The sequence below is a fragment of the Daphnia magna genome, linkage group LG1, assembly GCF_020631705.1.
Source record: "Daphnia magna isolate NIES linkage group LG1, ASM2063170v1.1, whole genome shotgun sequence".
NCBI lineage: Eukaryota > Metazoa > Arthropoda > Branchiopoda > Diplostraca > Daphniidae > Daphnia > Daphnia magna.
In genome coordinates, this window is record NC_059182.1 from 13,257,316 (window position 1) to 13,276,476 (window position 19,161).

At 41.9% G+C, this 19,161-nt stretch overlaps 1 protein-coding gene across 1 annotated transcript; it reads right to left on the bottom strand.

The window, feature by feature from the left end:
* Positions 1 to 1,189: 1,189 nt before the first annotated feature.
* LOC116934279 (zygotic gap protein knirps) lies at positions 1,190 to 15,375 on the bottom strand. Its single transcript, XM_045168569.1, is given in 4 exon segments — positions 1,190 to 4,847; positions 4,849 to 5,181; positions 9,841 to 9,918; positions 14,682 to 15,375. Coding segments are annotated over 4 exon segments (1,611 nt in total). The 5' UTR covers positions 14,739 to 15,375; the 3' UTR covers positions 1,190 to 3,704.
* Positions 15,376 to 19,161: the final 3,786 nt, after the last annotated feature.

Genomic DNA, 19,161 nt, shown 5'->3' on the forward strand with positions numbered 1-19,161 from the left:
CCCCCATACGAACAGGAGATTTGTTATACATTTTGCCCACACCAATCGTTTCAGAAGAATAGGGAAGAAGGTGAGGTACAGGTGGGAGTGAAATGGTCGGACCACATCTCTCACCCAACCGCCCAATGACATACAGACAAGGTGAACTAGCTTTGCATTGAAACGACCGTGGACGTTACCGTCCAGGGCCAGACGATGTTCACTTGTTTCTGTTTCACCTTTCCAGTGATGGATTGTTTGATATTAACATTTTGTTTCCCTCTGTTTTTCTCTTCTGGGATTTTTGTTGTTGTTTACTTCTATTTTTCTCTTTGTTTTTTTTTTTTTGAAATCTTTTTCTTTGGGCTTTTGAAGACAATTGGCGAGAGTGCTGCAGCGTATGGGCGCACAATCCGCGGTGTGTAATATACGTACAAGTTGGCGCAACTTTCGCCTTTTAACAGGACATAATTCATACGAGTATGCATACGAGATCATTTGTAAGAAATCACTCCAACGGTCTGTCAATTATTTGAAAAAAGGAGAAAGAAAAACGATCATTTATTTTGTGTCTTGGGTTTGCGTAATGTCTCATTAGGACGGTGACTCGCCGTTGTCAAATGTATAAGTTTGTGTGCACCGTGGCCAAACATCAACACTGAAACTGGGTTGTATTTGCTCGTCGGGAGTCTTCGCTTTGGCACTCGAAGATGAGAATAGAAAAACCCGAAAAAGACGAAAAGAAATGATTTTTTTTTTTCGGGACTGTCTGAAGGTAAACATGTCTTTCCTCATCAAATGTTTACGACGAGTCCATGTTAAACGACTTCATTTTTTTTTTTTCGTATACGAGTTGAGCTATGTGTGTCTGCCCCGTTTTTTTTTTTAATTTTTAAACGAGCGCATAAATGCTCGGTCATTGAGTCTACATTTTGAATCGACATCATTTATTTTTTTTTAATTTTGACCATTTCAACAGTCCAACTATTGACTTCAAAGTGTGTTCTTTCTTGACTCGTTTGTTGACCAATCACACGAATCTTCTTTCGTCTCGCAGACGGTCGAGTTTCGCGTCCAACGCGCATCCGCTCCGAACACGGGACGTGCCATCGTCAATTGACTCTGCGTGTCGTTCGCATAACAAATATTGTGCAGTAGTATATACATACATACTGTACCTCTCGTTTTCTATCGCTAATTGAAACTCGTGTTTAAAAATTGGAAGCCATCGTTTATTATTATTTCGTAATTCTCTTTGGGAACATTCAACAGTTTGTGGAGCTATCGGCACTTGTTTGAAATTCATGTTTTTTGTTGGGAGGAGGGGGGGGGAGGATGGTTTATGCAAAGTGTCACATTTGTCAAAGAAACTAAGAAATCATCAACACATTTGGATTGCGTCAGCAGTCCAAAGCAGCAGAACACCGTGATCAACAGTCGAGGAGCAAAGTATAGAAAACCGGTCATATGGGTATAAGGAAATGTTGAACAAAAACCAAATCCACCTCCACATAAGAAATAGACGAACGTATACAGCCCAGAAAACAATGAGAAAAAAAAACCACAAAATGAAATCACATGCATACAGACACTTCGTTCAAACTAGTTGTGGGAGGAGAGATAGAGAGAGAGAGAGAGAAAGAAAAAAGAATTTGCATCGGGTGTGTTGTGTTTCCATGACCTTTTTCTTGTTGTTATCTTCCCTCAAACGAATGATGAAACGCTTGAGACACAATTCAGCCAAACATTTTGATTCCGGTTTCGTTATCGGAATTCCCTTCCTCTCTTACATAAAAAAAAAAAAAAAAGAACGACCGACAGTTTTTGCGTGAGTGGGGGGGACATTGATGGACATGAGACAAGGCAGGTGTGATGCTGGTGTATAAAAAACCTTTGGCCCCTTTTGGCAGGGAAGCGTACCGATTTGTAGTTCGCGTCCGGATGTGTCTTAAAGTGAGAGCGTGAATGTGAGGTTGGGTCGTGATTGCTCAAGAATCCTCGATTGTTATCAGGTACGCAGAAATACCTCAGACTGTGAAAGGTTTCGGAATGTCGTGATATATCTGATGGCCTTTTTCGGGATTTATAATTTTTTTTTTTTTATTTTCATCCCACAGCTCTTGTTTATCAATCCGATTGCATTTTTTTTTTTTTTTGTTGTTGTCTTGTCTTATTAACGGTCTCATGTTTTTAATGGTGGAATGTATCTTTCGTTCGTACTTATTTTTGAAAAAAAAAAAAAAAAAAAGAAAATTTATTTGGTCAGTTTGAATTCATCGCTTTCCGGAATCGTCCGGACAATACCCGGAAGACGTTTGAAAGTTTCAAATAAGAAAAACGGATTTTTTGTTTTTTTTTTCATTAAAAGGGACTGGCAGGAGGAAATGGCTGCGATAGAAAACAGAGAGTCGCTACGACATGGAATGTGTGGCAATGTTATACATTAGCTGAAACAAACTGGCTCAAAATGTCCCTCCGTCTTTTGTCCGTCGAACCCACCCACAGCGGGTCGTCGATTCTCCGGGCAATAAAGAAAGAAAAAGAAAAAAAAAATGCCCTTTTTTTTTTTTTAATGAACTTTCCCTACCAATCTGAACAACACAATATACAAGAGAGGAAAGGAAGGATAGATAGGCTTTAAAAGGAGGGGAAATGAACAGATAAAAAAGAAAAAATAATAATAAATCCTAGATATAATTATGTCTATCTCGTCTGCACCGGAACGCACAAACTGTTATAAAACTATGTACATCTCTTACAAAATACAAAGCGAGACAAAAGGGGCGACAGAGAAAGGGATGAAAAGAGAAGGAAAACGGATCACTGGCATCGAAAAAACAAAACAAAATGAATCGTCGTGCATCAGCGATGGATGAACGCACCACTGCTCTGTCCTGTATATATAAAGCGTAGAAGGGAAAACATAAAGCTAGACATATGAAAATGACATGTGCATCAAACAATTTTTGCTATCGCCTGATCAATTTTCTTTTAGGCTCTATGAGACACACAATTTAGTCATATGTTCTCTGAATCGTTCATTATTGGCAACCTCGAATTGGAAATCTTGTGGTGAAAGAATAAGGAGAGGGGATTGTGTGTTGTCACCGTCGTTTTTGTTTTTCGAATGGGAAAAACCCCGTAGAACAGAAAACAAAGCGCGTAACAAACTGGCCACTGTGGAATAAATCTGATGATTTGTTAATCCTACATCCGCACACTTGAAATGCGATGCAACCGTAGTACATATACACATGGAATAATGAACATTAAAACACGAATTACAAATGACAACCAAAAAACACAAAAATTAAACCACCGGGAGTTTGATATAAAAGTTCATTTAATCTCTAATTGTTTTTTTTTTTTTGTTTTTTTTTTATGATTCCGGAATTGATTTTTGTTTTGTTTTAAAAGAAAAAAAATCTTTTTCAGCTTTTTTTCCGGAATGTGTTTGAGGATCGACAACAATTTGGGTTGAATGTTATGAAACGAGAAAGGCGGGCAGTAGAAGTAGTCGGTATTGTGAGTTCCTGACACGAACGAAAAAAAAAAAAATAAAATAAAAAAAACGAGAATCAAAACCCCCCCCCCAAAAAATGGAAAACAAGGGAATAAGCCACGCCCAGGGCATAGCGAGTGGCACAGCACAGTCATGTACTACAGCGGCTCTCAATCGGCTTACACGACATCTAATACCATTTTTGTTTTTGTTTTTTTGTTTTTTACTTCCGCGTCAAATCTAGCGGATGAAAAGGCTTCCGTTCCATGTCGCTGCTTCCGTCAGCTGCGTGATGATCGGAATCGTCGTCGATGTCGGCGTCGTCGTCGTCGTTGAGCGTGTCGCTCTCATTGCTGTCGTAGTCGGAATCGGCGTGATGGAGGCGGAGATAGGAGGCGGCGCAATCCGAATGTTCCGAGACATTTTCATCTTTAATGGCAACCGACGAACTTCTGACCGACAGATCCATCGGCGTGTCCTGCTCTTCCAGCGGCGATTGCTGCAACGGCGGGGGCGTCACCTTCAGGGACGAGGACGAGGTAGAACACTTGCGTAAGAGTTGTTGCTTTTGCAGCTGTTCCTGTTGCTGTTGCTGTTGTTGCTGGTGAAGGTGAAGCATCGATTCGATGTTGAACTTCTTGGCGGCTCTGGCACTGGCAGCGTCCAGCAGCAATGAATTGGGCGTGGCCGAGGAGGAGCCGTGAGATTTGGACCCGCTGCCGCTGAGACTGGTGGGAGGCGAACTGGCCGACGATGGGAAGCCCATTCCGGCCGGGAAGAGGAGCCTCGGCGCCGGAAGATTAGGTGGATAGAACCCGTGGTGATGATGGAGATTGGCTGCTGCTGCGGCGGCCGCCGCAGCCGCCGCCGCCGCTTGCAAATGAGGCGGAAGCATCGGCATGCCCAACGGCTGGAAGAAGTCAGCCGGATTGAAGGGCTGTTTCAACCCGTTGACGAAAGGATTGTGATGGTGGCCAGCCAGGCCAGCCAGGGCAGCGTGATGATGTAAGCTACTGTGATGATTGTTGTGATGCCCCCGGTGATTGTTGCTCTGTTTGCCACTGGTGCGCTCAGCGCTGGCTACCGAAGATGGATCCAACTCCAGCGAAGAATCTGAATGGTGAGGTGACCCTGGCGAACTGACGGACGGCGAAGCCGAAGAGTTTTTGCACTCAGCTTCGGCGTCGTCTTTATTCGATTCGTTGCTGGACATGCTGGACGGAACGCCCGGACCGCCCACCACCATGGCCGCAGCGGTCATCAGGTGATGCTGATGGAATCCAGCGCGTCGCAATGCCTGTTGATGGTGGTGATGGAAACTGGATGATTGATGGTGAGCTGCGATCGATTCGGCCGACGAATTAGGGAGACGGATTATTGCCCATGCCACCCATCGACATGGAGCTATTGTTGTTGTTGCTGCTGTTGTTGTTGTTGTTGTTGTTGCCGTTGGAATTCGGCGAGGACGAGGAGACGGAGACGGAAGAGACGGGACCTTGCTCTTGCATCAGACAGTGGAGTTTGAACCAATTGGAGCGGCGTCCGTAACGGGAGCCGCTCTTCGACATGCCCACCAGGAGGCATTTGCGAAGTCGGCAGGCCTTGCACGACGTCCGGTTCTTCTTGTTGATGACGCACTGGCCGCCGTTCTTGCATTCGGATATCACCGACAGGTTGTTGTACGATCGTCCGAAAAACGACTGCAACAAATTCAGATAATAAAAGGAAAACTCGGTGAAAATCAGTTCCAGTGCAAACGACAGTTTCGATTGAAAATCGAATTTCAACACGGACAAACCACAACCAATTTTCTATGCGTGACTGATTGGCCAGCTGCTATTTTTGTATATTCCTTTAGGCCTATAACGAGCTGAGCGTTAACTCTTAATCAACGTAGAAATTGCCTGAGACTCTCAATCAAGGATCATAGCTGTAATATAATATGAAGACCAATTGATGGCGTCGTAAAAAAAGCCAGAAGAAAAACACACGAGTAAAGTAAAAAAGCAAATCGAATCGACCCATCTGTCCGCTTTGGTTTAGGATCGCGTTTAATGTAGGCCTATCAAAAACTATTGGACGCCGCTCAAATGCCAGCAAATCGACGCCTTTCTTCGTTTATTGTTCGCCTTTGGCCTCGACTCATTTCGTCCAGATCAAGACATTCGAGTCGGCCATGTTTTCCTGTGTAAATGCGGGCGCCTCACGATCTCTGCGAATATTAGTGTCTTGGCTCTATTTGGCGAGAACATGACGAGAAAATAAAATATAAAAAGGAGGAGAGAAAAAAATAAATAAGACCCTCAAAACAAACATAAATGCAGAGAAGGAAAAAGAAAATCCGATGATTTTCTTTCTTTTGTAGGATAACCACACATACACACACACACACACCAACTGTTAACTGTTAAGTGCATACAAGTGAAGAGGTGGGGGAGGGTGGACGAATGAAATTTTTTTTTTTTTTAAATCAGTCGATGACATCATTTCGGGCGTCGTTTCTTTCGCGGTATCTTTTCAGCTCATTGCAGGCCCCCCCGTCTAAGCGTTTGGTCATTTTGAACAAACGCACACACAACAATAAGAAAACGCAATAATCAAATGCGCATCTCTCCACCAGAAACGGTGAAAGCAGCTGCAATTAGAATGGCACACACACACACACACAAAAGAAGAAGAAGATGGAAAAAGGTGGAGGATATAGCGTTTGGTGTGGTATATATTTTGTGCTGTCCGTGCCATAAAGCGTTCGTCAGCGCCCAGGCGTCGGCTATCGTCCGTGACCGTACGGGCTGTGTGTGTGTGTACTTATCGGATTGGGGCGTCCTGCTCAACGGTATATAACGGCAACGGCTAGCAAGAACAACAAGCAAAAGGTATATACAACAACGACGAGCAACATGTATACTCATTAAATAGCGAAAGGGAGCGGAAATTAGGCAACCGCACCCCATATACGTTCGTCTAATGCTGACCATGCGGCACCAGAGGAAAATACGAAATCGAAACAAGTCGGGAAAAAAACAAACAAACAAACGAGAATTATTTCGGAAAACGAGAAAGCGCACGTGTGGAATGGACAATACGATGACAATATGATATGATGGCATAACTAATTGAAATATTGCCACAGCAGTAGAGCAGAGCGAAAAGAAAGAAAAAAAGAGCTCAACTCATTTTCAATCCAGCTCCGGATTAATTCCCCCCACTTTTTTTGTGTGGCGTTTTCCTCTCTTTTGACAAATCACCGCCGTGTGCGCCGCGCCACAAGTTCGAGGCTTGCGTGATTCCCAATTTGATCAGTCTATTGCGCCACACCTGCGTTTCCCCGATAGGAGGGAAGGTTGCGCTCTATGGCTGCGCCTTCATCAGCATCACCCGCATTTCGGGAGGTGAACCAAACGAACGAAATAAACGAAATAAAAGCATCGCAATCAATGCCCCCTTTTTTTTAAAATTCCATTTTCTGATTTTTTTCTTGAAATTCTCTTATTCATTTGCTTGTTGTTGTTTTGTTTGTTTTTTTTTATCTGCAAGAAAGCTGTTGGACTGAGCCTGTTATCGGTTTATTTCGGCTGGTGGCCTCATTCCAATAAGGCAGTCCAGAACCCCTGCCAAAGAAGAGGAGGATTGAGGATGATGGAGGTAGAATGGAACAACGGCAGCAACAGCTCTCATAGAGTCTCGCTTGGCTCTGACTCTCTATCTGTCTGTATTTACATAGTGTGAATACCAACTCGTAAAACATGGAGCCCGATGGGTTTTTTTCTTCAGAAGAGAGAGAAGAACAAAAAAAAAAAGGAGAATCTGAGCCTGAACCAGAGCGAGCAGCTTCTCATAAGGCAAAAGCGGACGCAGGTTTAGGCAGCACAGCGAAGAAGCTTTTCGTTTGGATTCATCACGTTCCATTTTGTTTTTCTTTCATCGCCAACAAGGAAAAAGAGACACACCAACGAACAACAGCGAACAAATCACTGATAAATCTATTCTCAGTCGAGGTGAAACACCACAAAAGAAAAAAAAAACAAAACAAAAACGTTCTTTTCTTTAGTCTAGAGATGTCATCAGTTTTTGTTAATGATTGTTCAGGCTTCTGTATATAGCTCGAATTTTAACGAGGAAAGCATGAATGTTGATATGCCACTGCGGCCGACATTCACAATAGAGGAAACGATATCGTGGCTAAAGATAGAGCCTATATTTCCAGTTAATGAATCAACAATCAAAACAATGGACGAAACAAAAGGATTGTGGAACGAGGGATGCAGATGCCACGAAAGAGATACGGTCTGTGCAACGAAAACGAATGCCAGTAAGACCCCGGCCGTCATTATCGTAATTTAGTTGAAGATTTTCTCGTGTTTCTTTACAAATAGCATTTTTACTTTGTTTTGTTTTTTTTTCTTTTATAATGAGCGGATCGGACAGACTCTGTGCATTTTCTCTCTATCATTCCCCCAAAAAATAAGCTGCGTGTGTGTGCACCCATTTCATGAATATTCATCGGCCCGTCGTCATCACCATCCATTTGGTGGCGGCGCGGCTGCGGGGGCCAACATGCCATGGTGGCCAGCAGTTTATTCGTAAAAATTGAAATCTTATAGTTATCTTGTGCACTGCGCACCGATCTATAGCCAACTGCAGTATAAACACCAGTCATTCTCGTCCTCCACGATGAACTGAACGAAGAAGAAGGTGATGGCCTCCTGCTACCCAAAAGAGCTGCTCGAAGAGAGTTAAACAAAAGCAGTTCAGTATTTGAATGTGGCCGAGTCGAGACTTGTACATTATCATGATTTCGAAAACGAAAAAAAACAAAATGATCTTTGTGCCGTGCCACACACACATATATCTAAAGGAAAAGATGTAGGCTGAGCGCGTTTCGTGATTAGACCGAGAAAATGTTAATGTCAAATTATTTCCCGTGAAAACAAAACCAACTGCTAAAGTGTTCAGTCTCGTTTTAATGACGATACCCATACATAATAGCGAACCAACTAAATACTGAAAACTCTCCTTCCTCTCTATTGGCCTTTCTATTCATTTGAAAGGGCAAAGAAAGAAAAAGAAGCACAAAGACAAAGGAACTTTGTTTTGCTTTTTCTGGAGCTTATTGAGTATCGCAAGGCTCTTTCAGCAGCTTGCTTTTTAATAGCTCTCGATATTGTCTAGTGTGTTCCACGACCATCAAGTCGTGTGCCTGTGAAACTGCTCTCTTTAATTGATTCTACACACACACACACACACACAAACAGACAAGAGAGAGAAATGATGATCAAGTGGAGGATAGCGCAGGTAAAAGGGGCGTCCAAGGAGGGTAGAAAAAAAAAAAAAAGAATTGAGAATAATTCCGAAAGAAAACATTTGATGCTCTGGTGGTATGTTACATTGTAGGTTAGAAGAGGCGTTGAGAAAACATCATTTCTATGGAACAAAATACAAAAGAGAGAGAGAGAGAGAGGGAATAGATTAAAACGTTGAACGTTTGTAATTTTAAAGATTTTAGTTTTTTGTTTCCCGTTCTTCTTTACTTTTTGGCCTCATGGCGTGATTAGGAACGATTGGCCTAGTCCGGTCGAGTCCGGCCAAGTCCATCAAAGCTCTTCTTCTTTCCTTCTCTTTCGTTCTTAATATAGTGCGCGGCAATATCTCTCGACGAGGAGAAAGTCGTCGAAGAATGTGCCGCGCAGTTTTGCGCCAATAGTTAGCTGTTGGCTCGAGCGCAATGGCTTCTCCACCTCGTCAGCGAACGGATGGGAATGGGACAGCCAGCGAGGCAGGAGGGATCCATTACGTCGGCGCATCCCTAATAAGGTCCCGAACTAAAACTGCCCAACGGTATAATGTTCACAATTGGCGGGTGGAGAGGCCAAAAAAACTTTAAAAAAAAAGGGAACTCGGTACACTTGTAAAGAGTGTATGTACGTAGAGAGAAATCGTCGACCTCATCGAGTCGAACCGAGTGCATTCCAGGTTTTGAAAAAATAAAATTACTCCGGTGAGGAGGAGTAGAGATATGAATAAACTAGGGCTGCCATTATGGGTTAGATATATGAGATGCGTGGCCGTCTGTATGCAGATTTGCGTGGCATTTTCAGACATAGTGTAATACATAGTGAGCCGAGAAAAGAAAAATGCTAGTATGGGATGGTGTAGGATAATTGTTTCGTTTTTTTTTTTTTTACTTTTCTTCGTATCGTTTTGGTGAAGAGAAGAAAAGAAAATGGCATTTTTTTTTTTCGATTAACTGGGCAAGATACAAGTTTTTTTTTTTTTTTTTGGCTGCCGCTTGTTATTTTTGGGATGATTGTCGTCGAAGAAAAGAAGTGAAACATTTTGAGAGTCTCTTTTTTTTTTACCTTGCAACCCTCGCAGGTGAAGGCGCCAAAATGGAAGCCGGCAGCTGGTTCACCGCACACTTTGCACAGCTGGTTCATCTGTAAAACGAAAAAGGGAAAGAGATCGTTAGTTTAAACCAAAAAAATCAATCGCAACAGTAAGAACAGCGAGTTTGTTCTTTTTTTCTTTCTCTCTCATAAAGTACCGCACCGCCTATCATTACATTCAAAGAAAAAAAGGGAGAAAAGAAAAAAAAAGTTGAACGCTGGGGTTCGTCCATTCTCCGCCTTTCCGTTCATCTACATTTTGTCTAGCGAACCGATGAGTATTTATTTATATCAACGTGTGTGTGTTGTATCCTTATGCAAACAAGCGGTCTCGGTTCTCTATATAATAATGGCCCCACTTTCTCTCCTCCGCCTCCCATCCGTCTGTCCGCCTAAGCTCAGCCCGCCCGCACGAGTTGTCCTACTAATAACGACCATCATCATAAACATAACAATAACGACGGTCGACTTCGAAGCGTGAATTATAGATGACGCCCTCGTTGTTGCCCGTGTGTCCAGTGATGAATTGATGACAAGCGTTAGAGCCAACTGCAGTCGGGCACAGTCAACTTGCCAGTATTTTATACACGATGATGATACGAGACAACTCAACAAAAAAAAATTGCCTTTCTGCTTTTGCCACGCCATTGTGGTGATGTATCCATAACGAAACAGTTGAAAAGAAATTGAGAAAAAAAAAGAAAGTTCTGACTTATTTCCATCAACTTCCTGCAAGTGGGGTGACGACCGCGGACAGTCGACTAGCGAAACCATCACTTTGCCCATCTGCCGGCCTCGATTTCACTTTCCATATAGTCGACACAGGTATACGCTGATTCGCCATTGACTTAAGCACGCAATAGACGCGTACGTTGCAATCAACAATTTCTCTCTTGTAGCCTATATAGCTATCCCTTTGTTTTTGGTTTTAAACATTCACGCAGGCCTATCGATAAAAATCGTTAGTGAATTATATTGTATCAAGCTCATCCTGTATTACCTCCGCCACGATTTTGTTCCCCTTTTTCTTTTTTATGCTCCATTTTTCTTTTGTTTTTTGTTGTTTTTATTTTAGTAGTATAGTGTTCAGGGAAGTAGAGGAGGTAACATAATAAATCGTTCGTTTCGCTTGTTGTTGTTACACATACATACGCACTTTCTGACCGGTTGCCTCTTGTTTGAGACAGTTGGACCGTGTCGCTCGTTGTTGCACGGTACAGAAACTTGTACAACACCATCGTATATCAAATGAAAATCGACCGTTAAGTCTACTCAAGTAAATCTGATGCTCGCCTATAGTACGTGTGTATACAGGGATCATAACTGCAGTTGACGACAGAAAAAATCAGTCACGTGCGGCCGGCTATTTTTGGAAAAAAAAAAGGTGGTGGATATGTGTATCGCATCCGAAACCAATGCAAACAACAACAGAAAAGAACATTGTTTCTGTATAGGCCGTCACCTTCATAAATGACGGCAGGAGTTGCTCGAAAGGGACGCTCGTGATTAATAATAAAAAACAAAAAAAAAGAAAAAATACAAGCGAAATGAATAGTGTATAGGAGAATGAAAGAAATAAAAGCAAAGGAAAAATCAAGAAAGAATAGAAAGAAAAATGAAAACACGGAGTTGGATAACAACGGGCGATTGCACGTTGCTGCTGTTGGGACACGCGAAGACGGATAAAAGGCAAAACATGAGACGGCCGCTATGTGCGTTTGTACGCTATTCTATTCTATTCGAGAAAAATATGGCCGTGTTCTCCCCCATCGAAAAGATCGTGCCGTCCTTTGCTGCCGTCATCACGAACCCCCGACCCAAGAGCAACAAGGCAGAAACGCACAACTACTTGTTTGTGTTACCATAGTAAGAATTCATTTTCACTCTCTTTTCTTATGGTCCCTTCTATTTTGCTGTTGCCTTTTTTTTTTTAATGCGACCTTTGCGACACAACAAGTTGGCTGGTACGTAGCGCAGATCGTGTAAAAGCCATCCGCTCGATTGTTAGTGCGTTTTAGGAACATAAATACAAGATCGGTTTCTCGCATTGTCGGTGAGCGCCACGAGAGATTCTTTGAGGCTATATGGATTGCATCACGAATAGATGGCGATGAGCGACGCAAAGAAAAAAACGGTGCATAGGGAAAAACCCATCAGTGTAAGATAGACAGAAATGGGGGGCAGCAGCACTCTTCTTCTTCTTCTTCTTCTGTCTGTTATTTATAGGTTAGGCCGCGTCAGTGCAAATGGAACAAGGCCAGTGACGTTATATAGTCTGTAGGACGCGATCTCGCGCCAACAGCAAAAGCTCCCACCATCTCCTCTCGGTTTTGTTTTGTAAAATTTCCTTTTTTTTTTCTTTTCTTTTCTGGATCATCTGGGAGAATGAAGAAAAGGTCTCCTCTTTTTTTGGGAGTTCACAATCTTTGGAAATCTAAGACGAAACGACGACACGAGAGATCGAATGAAAACAAGACCAAAAAGTCTTTTTCACGACAAACAGCTAGCAAAAGAGAAAAGAACGGGCCCAAATAAGAAAAATGAGCTTTGTTGCCGTAACTGATTTGCTGTTACCACCACCGATTTATGTAGATCACGTAGCTTTGGAAATATTTATATATATACCCCCCATTGTAGCGGCTATACGTGGATAAATAGATGACAGTTTGTTTCTTTTTCTTCTCAAAGTCTTCAGAAGTCTCGTCAGCGCAACGTGTCGTAAACAAGTCAGCCGTACGGTGCGGATCACCTTTTTCTTATGGAGATGAGAGAGAGACAGAGCAGAAGCAAACAGTCGAGGAATGAAAACAAGAAACGAAAAAAAAAAAGGAATACACGAAGCAGCGAAAGGAAAGACGAATGTAAAAGAATCAAATTCAGAGAAAGAGAGAGAGAGAGAGGTGGCCCAATTTATATAACGTGCGCTAACCTAGACGCGAGCAATCATCCTTCACATTATTTAAGCTGTGCTGATGCATCATCATGTGGGTCTCCCCTCTCTCTCTCACCTTGACTCCTTCCTTTGTAAAGTTCACGTAATCCACTTGTGTTGAAAAATGCGCGTACATCTATGCATATAGAGAACGTGGAAAAGAAGAACTGGAACCTGTTTTTTGTTTTTTGAAAGAGCCCTGCGCAACTGGTACACCTTATAATATAGACTATATAGTGCTGGTATAATCAAACAAATGCATCTGTCTCCAACCGAACTCGATAACCTTTCAGCTTCTTTACACTCAATTCAATGTCGGTCAACTGCTTTTGCATGCCGGTTGCTGTTTACAAGTGACCGGTCTGAATTGCGTGTGAAGTTTGTGGCGGTGCGCAAATGGACGGGCAAAAGAAGCTAATGGGGAAAAACAAAACTGGAAACAGCAATAAACATTAGTTATCTTAGTTTCTGTTAGCTACTCTTTGATTTTGACATGTTTTTTTTGTTTTTTTAGTCAACTAACAGCACATTGAACGTGAATTACAAATCTGTCCAGTTGTTTGACAACTGGTCCGATTGAAAAAAACGAAACAAGGAGACCGAAAAAAAAAAAAAAGGCAAACAAATTACAGACTAACAAACGTACACGCACAGATGAGGAAGAAGGGGGAGGAGGGGAAAATTTCAACAAGTTTATCTTTCTCTTCACTTTTGTACCTTTCCTCTTATTCTCTAGCACTAAATGATCAACACTATTCGGTATTTTCTCTTCTTCTTCTTGTTCTGAAGAAGACGTGAGTTATGGCCGCCACCTGGCGCAGAAAAGACTTTGGCCGTGCATAGAGGGGGGGCGATATTTGTTGGAAAAAAAGGAACAGGAAAAAAAGGCAAAAATTTTATAACTTTTCTTTTTCTTAAAAAAAAAAAGAAGAAGAACTTGTCCGCTGCATGTTTATACAAACGTTCGCACGGTGCTTGTTATTACGAGCGTCTCTTCTTCTTCTTCTTTCCCCCCTTTTTTTTTTTTGCCTTTTAACTCTTAACCATCTCTCTAGTCTTTAACTGGGCGCCACCGCACAGATGGTCTCTCTTTCTTAAATCGTTCCGATCGTTTAAGCAAATCAATTCGAGAAAACGGATCCGTTCAAATGACTGCGGGGGGATATGATGGAAAACTCTTCCAAAAGCCGCGCGCGAGCTTTAAAAAAAAAATACATATAGAAGCTATATACTCGACTATACAGCTTGTAACGCTGTGTGTAAACGGCCCACTAAATCGACATTCCTTTCTGGCTTTGCTCAATATTATTATTTTTTTTTTTTTTCCAAACGACTAGTAGTAGGAGGTATATATATAAGAAACTGACTCTGCATCGCATCGACTCCGGCTATAGGCACAATCACAAACACAGACACACAAGAAGGTTATGAAATGGCAGACTAATGTTCATTTACTCTGCCGAATAAAAAAAGAAATGTTGAAAAAAAAAAAATAATAATCATAGCCATAGAGCGCCGAGTTTGAACTGGTTATAGCGTGTAGAGCAGACTCCCGATTAAGTCTATGTTTCTTTTTCTTGTTATCTTCCATCAAAAAAATCCCTTCGATTTTGTGGCTCTTTTTTTTTTTTTTTGCTCAGTCGGACATTACGCGGGACCTCCCATGGTTTTTTTAATACTTTTTTTTTGGTTTAGTTTCGTTTTCGGCGGAGGAGCTGCTGGTTGGATCACCGCTAATATTTTATTATTTTCACATTTCGGTATTTTTGTGGGGGGGAGTGGGACTGAACGTAACGCTAGCATCTAAACATGATTCGGTATCAATCACGCAAAGTAAATCTATTTCTCTCACTTCGATCGATTGATTGGATTGTAAACTGACTTTGAGTGTATCGCAGGCGACCGATTGATGTTGGGCAGCGAAGACAGCCATTTTCATTCACGAATAGATGAAGAGTTTGTCCGAAACCCAACACTTTGTGTCACTGTATATTGTTCCGATCCTTCGTTTCCGGCTTGTCTTTGGCCTCAAGTTCCGGCGTTCAAGTCGCTAGCGTTTAAGCGATTTCGAGACGGGCGAATTAGGCACTAGAGCAATCTGCAAACAGCACGGGATAATTTCTTTTCTTTTTTTTTTTTTTTTTGTAAGACACTTGGCACATCAAATCAAAATCTTGTTGTTGGATTCAAAGCAGAAGAAATAACGATGATGTCACGATCACTTCAGTGTCGCACTCACGGTCCCAGCCAATACAAAAACGGTCAAGCGAATCACCACAACCACCACAACAGATTTTCTCTTAACGAGTGGCAGGTTAAAAAAGATGAGCGAGGTCAAACAATGGGGGGCAAAAACCAAAAGAAAAAAAATTATAATCGACTGATTCAATCGGTGAAGAAAATCAAAGACGTGCGTGTGTGATCCGACCGCGAGTTCGGCCGGTCTACGACTGGCCACTCTCTTACTCTTGCGATGGCTCTATACTGTGTGACTCTTGTGCCGTGCGCGTTTTTTTTTTTTTCCTTTTCCCCTCACCTTCTGCTAGCAGTGTGTGTTAGCTAACACACACGCTCGTAGACGAAGCGCTCGGGAAAGAGAGGGGAGGGAGGGCGCAACAGAAAAACTAAACACCTTCTCCTTCGCCCCTCTCCTTTTCGTAGTGTGTACATTGTGAGGCGGACCCCGAGTGCCCCCTCCCTCTCTATACTGTTGTAATATAGCACCTAGTTTGGCTTGACTTCATCGCCAATCGAACGAGAGAGAAAAAAAAAGCCAAAAACTTTGAGCACAAAAAATCAAAAAGACTCAGCAACACGTACGGTTACTACCTGAGCATCTCGTCTATTTTTAAAAATCCCAGAGCCACATGAGTTTGTTGAAAGAAATTGTGATAGGTCGAATCTTGTAACCAAAGCCGCGCCCATTCCTTATCCATAATGGAATACGGGCTGGTCATTTAGAAAAATAAATAAATAAATAAATAAAATGCGACGAGAACAAGTTGGACTGATTCCCGAAGTGGCGAGTCGCATAGTTGAAAAGAAGCGGTTGACGTGTCGTGTTTGTTATGTCCGGAGCAAAATAGAACAACGGCACGTTCTTGGATCATTTGTACACGTGAACTCATTTCCTGATTCCAGATGCGCAATCTCAAACGTATAGTCTGATATCCTGCGAATGTTTTGGAATCGAACAGAAAGGTGACGCGCTATACACGACATTTAAATGCGCGTTCACGCGTTAAAGTCTCTGCGGTCGTTGTGTACGTTATCTGGAAGATCGCCAGTTTAGTAGCATATCTTATTGAATAATGGGACAACATCATTTCATTTTGAGGAAAGAAGATGTTGGTAATGGCTGAAAAATGATTAAGAACGGCAAAGTACGTGATGTTTGGTGATCCATCGTCGTTCACAATCTGAGAAAAAGAAATGCGTTCCAGCGCAAAGGGGATGTGATGAGTTCATTAGTGGTTGCGCTGCAAGGCCGTTACACTTTTGTTTTGTCTCGTTTTCTTCTCTTTCTTTTCCCATTCCCCCCCCCCTTTTTTCGTTTCCAGGCTCGGTCTATGCCCGAGTATCATTAGAAAATTGATAACCCAGAACTTCAGTAATCAGCTGGTTAGTATGTAAGTTTCGTCCGCATTCGTATACCATCACGTATATATAGGCTCACAACAGTGCTTGTATAGAAAATGCAATTAAAAGCTGCCAGCGGGAGGTCGTGATTGGTGGTGTGAACCGTGTATACCAGACGATGGCTTATTTTTATTTATTTTTTTTATTTATTTTTTTTTACCTTTTCAGGTCTGAAGACTCTCCGGAATGGTTCAACCAGTGCCATCTAGTGACATTCACGCTATGTGTTTCAAAATGTAAATTGATCTAAAAGGGAATTTTTTGTTTTTGCTTGGTTTCTTGCTGCTTTCTCGCTTGTCGCTTGTCGCGATGGAAACAATGAGACATTCAACGACAAAACGGAGGGAAATAACATTCCCACTTGTTCTCTTGTTATTTACTTTTTAAATAGTTCCTTACATTTGCATGGTGTTGCAAGTTCTCTCTATCTTCTTTATATACTATAGAGCATAACTGCTGTACAGACATTGCATTGTTTTGTTTGTTGGACTGGCTGAATAAGGCGAGAGAGCTGTCAACGAGCTGGCTGTGTAAATTAGAGAGATAGGGCGCACTGATAGTGGAGCGTGTGTGTGTGTGTGCGGAACCATATCACTAGTGGCCATTAAACGTTGAAAAGGTAGAAAAAGACTTAAGGAAGAACTTTATGAAGGGAGCAACGGCTCGCCATCATCATCATTTGCCCCAGCTGTGTGTGTGTGTGTGTGTGTGTGTGTGAGGCATTTTATGCATATAATTTGGGTCGCTCTTCTTTCGCTCTTTCTACATTTCTTTCTTTTTGTTTTGGTTGTACGTGAAAGTATCTCTCTCTCTCTCTACTTTATTCTCTATCGCTCTGTATTTGTTGGCTCTTGTATAGACGGACGGGCGGCCGACCATTCGCCAGCAGCTCTCCTTGCAGATGCAAACATCTTTCTATCTCTTTATTGTTCACTGTGTGTTTCTTTTTCTCTTTTCTCTCTCTACGTGGTGCTCTGAAAACAATCCGCGATGAAGCAATCATGTAAAGTAGACAACACATATTCGGCCGCTAGCGCCGCCGCTGCCGTTCAGTTGGCTTCTTTAAATTTTTCTTTCCCTTTTTCTTTCAAGTATCCGAGAAAAGGAAAAAAAATATGAAAGGATTTAAAAAAAAAAGAAGGAAAGCAATTAAAAAATGAATTGTTTTCTTTTTGTTTTCTATTTTAAAATTTTGTTTAGCTAAGAAAAGGGCATTGCGGGGGACCCCGTCCGTCAGCTGATCTATTTCGCCGCTTCTTTTTTTTTTTTTTTAATTTCATTATTTACAACAAGCCGCTCCACTCATACAGGTCGTTATCATTTAGATTTAATTACGTTTTTTATCCTTATTATTTATTAGCGAATGACCTCAGGGGATAGTTGGAATGCCATAGAAACGTTCAACATCTCGGCCAGCAGCCCCAGCGGTTCGTACGAAAATAGCCGCAAGTTTGACTCAATTTCATTAGTTTTTTTGTTTTTCCATTTTTCCTTCCATAATTTTTGTTCAAAATATTTTAATCTTGTCGACCGCATCTGTCGGGTTATGTTTTCGTTGGGTGACTCTCCGCCACTCTTGATTTTTTCAAGCAGATAACCAGTTGAAAAAACTTGGCTGATGCCCCCCCTTGGTCTTCTATTTTTCTTCCGTCTCCCTCCACCTTTTGCTCTAAGAATCAATGCGCCGTGAAAAGCATGAGAAAAACCTTTCGAAAAAAAACAAAACAAACTGCACAGCGTCTCCAAATCACCGCACAATTTGGCTGATGGGGACCTCTTCCGTACGTGTAGCAAAGCAACAGATTGCGGTATAAGGTGCGCTAGAGCGTGAAATGTCAACTGTCCCGCGACGACTCTGGTCGGATTTTGATTAGATCATTTCTCTATACGGCCTACATATATTTAAAAAAAAAAAAAAAAAAACTGTTGATGGAAATGTTTTCAATGCGACGACACAGCACCGATATCGCTCCCCCTGCTGTCAATTCTTTTACATAGCATATCTCTTTCGACTTGACTTTTTCATCTTGGCGGTTTGATTTTGTTGTTCTTGTTTGCCTTTTTTTTTTTTTTTACTTGCCCAGATTCTCAAATTTCGATCTTGTCAACAAACAAAAAATGCCCAGCAGAAAAACAAGGATCCACTGACAGCTCTAGATCGAGGATACACACACACATAGAGCCGTATACCGAATATATTCATCGACAAAAGGACAAAAGAAAGACGTACAAGGTGAAAGAGCGAAGAAACTTTGAGATCTCTATAACAATCGATTGCCTTTTTTGTTTTGCTTGGTTGTTTTGATTCGAATGTCTTCCCTTCCGCGCATATCGTACTCGCTTTTGCGTCTATCTAACATGTCCGACATTTTTATACCATCCGCCAGACTTCCTTTTATTTATACCCAACCGATTGTCGAATGAAAAGTCGGGAATGGTATAAGAAAGGTTCTAACAGAATAAAACAAAAAGGAGCGACGAGAGATACTAGACTATCTTCTTTATAAGCTTAAAAGTCGTGACGTATGGATCGGTGTGTCGCCATCATCGGATGCGGACGACCGCTAGATAGTGTACACAACATATAAAAGAGCCTCTGAAAGAACGATAGATTTCGATTTTTGTTTTGTTTTTTAAAGCGAAGAACCGTGTACTGAATATAGTTTTCTATTGCCATTAAATCGGAGATCATTTGCTGAGAGAGTCTGGGTCGCATCTTCATG